The sequence below is a fragment of the Palaemon carinicauda genome, chromosome 12 (assembly GCF_036898095.1).
Source record: "Palaemon carinicauda isolate YSFRI2023 chromosome 12, ASM3689809v2, whole genome shotgun sequence".
In the NCBI taxonomy this organism is placed as follows: domain Eukaryota; kingdom Metazoa; phylum Arthropoda; class Malacostraca; order Decapoda; family Palaemonidae; genus Palaemon; species Palaemon carinicauda.
In genome coordinates this window covers 8,123,661-8,126,160 of record NC_090736.1, presented here as the reverse complement: position 1 = coordinate 8,126,160, position 2,500 = coordinate 8,123,661, and the positions used below count along the sequence as shown (strand labels likewise).

At 35.6% G+C, this 2,500-nt stretch overlaps 1 protein-coding gene across 1 annotated transcript in view; it reads left to right on the top strand.

The window, feature by feature from the left end:
- Nucleotides 1-2,500, top strand: part of LOC137650476 (titin-like) — a 963,282-nt gene that overhangs the window by 915,336 nt on the left and 45,446 nt on the right. Inside the window, 1 exon segment of the mRNA XM_068383702.1 lies at nucleotides 1,775-2,254. Within this exon segment, the coding sequence (XP_068239803.1) occupies nucleotides 1,775-2,254 (480 nt within the window).

The window sequence follows — 2,500 nt, the reverse complement described above, 5'->3', positions numbered from 1 at the left end:
TTAGAACAAAACCCAGAATATCATGTTTCAAAACTTATGCTTATCATACACTATAATTTCTCCTATATTATTTTGCATACATCGCATTTAGAAGAGTTTATTTTTATTTATCTTATGACATTCTTTTTATTGCTAAGATCGCTTGAGGTGACATTTGATCATTAGCGGAACTAGAATTTAAGGCCGCTTGAGTGAGGTGACATCTCTCGTTAATTAGCGGAACTATTTGCACGTTCACTGCATTTGTATTTTTCTTTTAAGATACTTAAATATTTACATGTTTTGGAAATAATTGGCCCCAATTAAGCGCTCTATTAAGGTTTTCTCAAAGTTTAACCTTGCAAAATTATTTTTGGATTTTGCAACATTTTGCACAAATGAGACTTATGAATAAATATTGCTTTGAGCTTAAAGACGAAATGACCGGAAGTTATTTTTATTATAAACGCTTAAACTTATCGACTGCAATGGTATCCCGACAAAAACTTATGAATTAATATATATATATATATATATATATATATATATATATATATATATATATATATATGTATATATTATATATATATATATATATATATATATATATATATATATATATATATATATATATATATATATATATACACACAATTAGTTGGATGCCATAGACTTTCCTCTGTATTTATATTTTTCATTTATAGTTATTTGGAGTAAGTCGAAAATCTTTCTCATGAGTAGGCCTATACTTCAAAATTGATATATATATAATTTTTTAGAAGTGAAAGGCCTTCCCTTTTTCCATACATTATACAGGATCTATTTTGAGTATACCTGTACCCTTATACGACGAAGTGTATAATTAATAATGTAGTTTTTACCAAATCTGCTTATTTCATGTTCATTTGCTACTAAGTTATAATAACTAGTATGAATTTACTTTATTAATATTGTGAATTTTGTATATCCTAAGTGAATGTTGTAATTTAAATGCTGCTTTTAGATCATAAAACAAATATTTTTTCTTTGCATGCTCCTCATTATATTTTTAACGTAGGATAATGTCCTGCTATATATTTTTTATTTTTTATTTTAGGAATTAAAATCATCACTTCTCATCTACTTTTATCTCGTTTTCTTATTATTCGTCTTTCCTCTTTCTATTTCACATTCAAGAGTAGTTATTTCTTAAAAAATATATACTTCTATAGCTTTGGGTCTACGAATACCTCTCAATGATTCATTCTAAGATATTACTATGAAAAAAAATTTCAGAACAGTTATCTTACAAATCAATAAAACTTTTTATCACGTTTATTCATGAACCGTTTATCTAAAGTAGATTTTGTTAAAAGTATAATCATATAACAATACTGTACAAAAATAGTAATCATTTACTATCATAAGTACTTAATGTATTTTAGAATTTAGACAAACAATATAGTGTACTTCCGTTACTACATTTTCTCTATTTACTTACGCCATAATTCACCATTACAAACATGGCTCATTCTTTCCCCATTTCATCTATACAGTACTCGTACTTTATCCATCGAGACATACTGTACTGTACTGTAGACATGTGTACTCGTACTTTATCCATCGAGACATACTGTACTCTACTGTACTGTACATGTTATCCTCCTGTGCAAGCTTGTCGTAGACACCTCGTTCCTCTGTCTGTACCGCTAGACCCCCTCTCCTCTCCCCCATGACCTGACATGAGTATATGCTAGGCTGGGTACGCTGTTAAGAGACATACTATCTCTGTGTTCCTTGCATTCCGTCTCTCCAGGGAAGGCGAGACACTGAATTTGAAGAAACAACCGTTTCGGGCCGCCCTCGCTATCAGCCCAAGAGGAAGAGCCTTTTCAAGCCTACCCAGTTCGTGGTGTGGCACGACTACGAGAAAGAAGGTGATGCGCACAGGAAAACCTTCGAGGAGAAGTACCACGAGACTTACGGCAGCGAAACTAAGAAAAGGGCATCCTCAGCCTCCCGCTTGGCTATCACTGACGCCCACGCCCACCACCATCGGGCTAGCAGCATGGAGGGCTCCGACCGGCTCCTAGCCGAGTCCAGGGCCATCCACAGGCAGGCCAGATACTCGCAGGCGCAGGCCGAACAGCAGATCTCCCATTATTCCCACCAGCACATTCAGAAGACCTCCACCGCCTCTGCCCGCATGAGATCGGAGACCAGAGCGGTTGCAACGGCGGCTCCCGAACACCCTTGTCCTACATGTGGCAATCCCGAGTTTCGCCTTGACCAAAAATAGAACGGAAAGATCCTACCCTCCTCCCAGCTCGGCCCTCTTCCCAAGCAACTCTAGACCCAACCTTGCCTAGCCATCTTTCTCCTTTTCATGTCCCTTTTTTCTTCTTTTCTCTTATTGCTTCCCCTTTCCTCTTTGAAGCATCCTCCAATCACCTCATTTCTCGTGCATGATTATTGTATTTCTAACGTTTATAGATTTAGTTCACTCGTTTTTTGTAGTTTGTAGATGCATCGTAAACTTCTT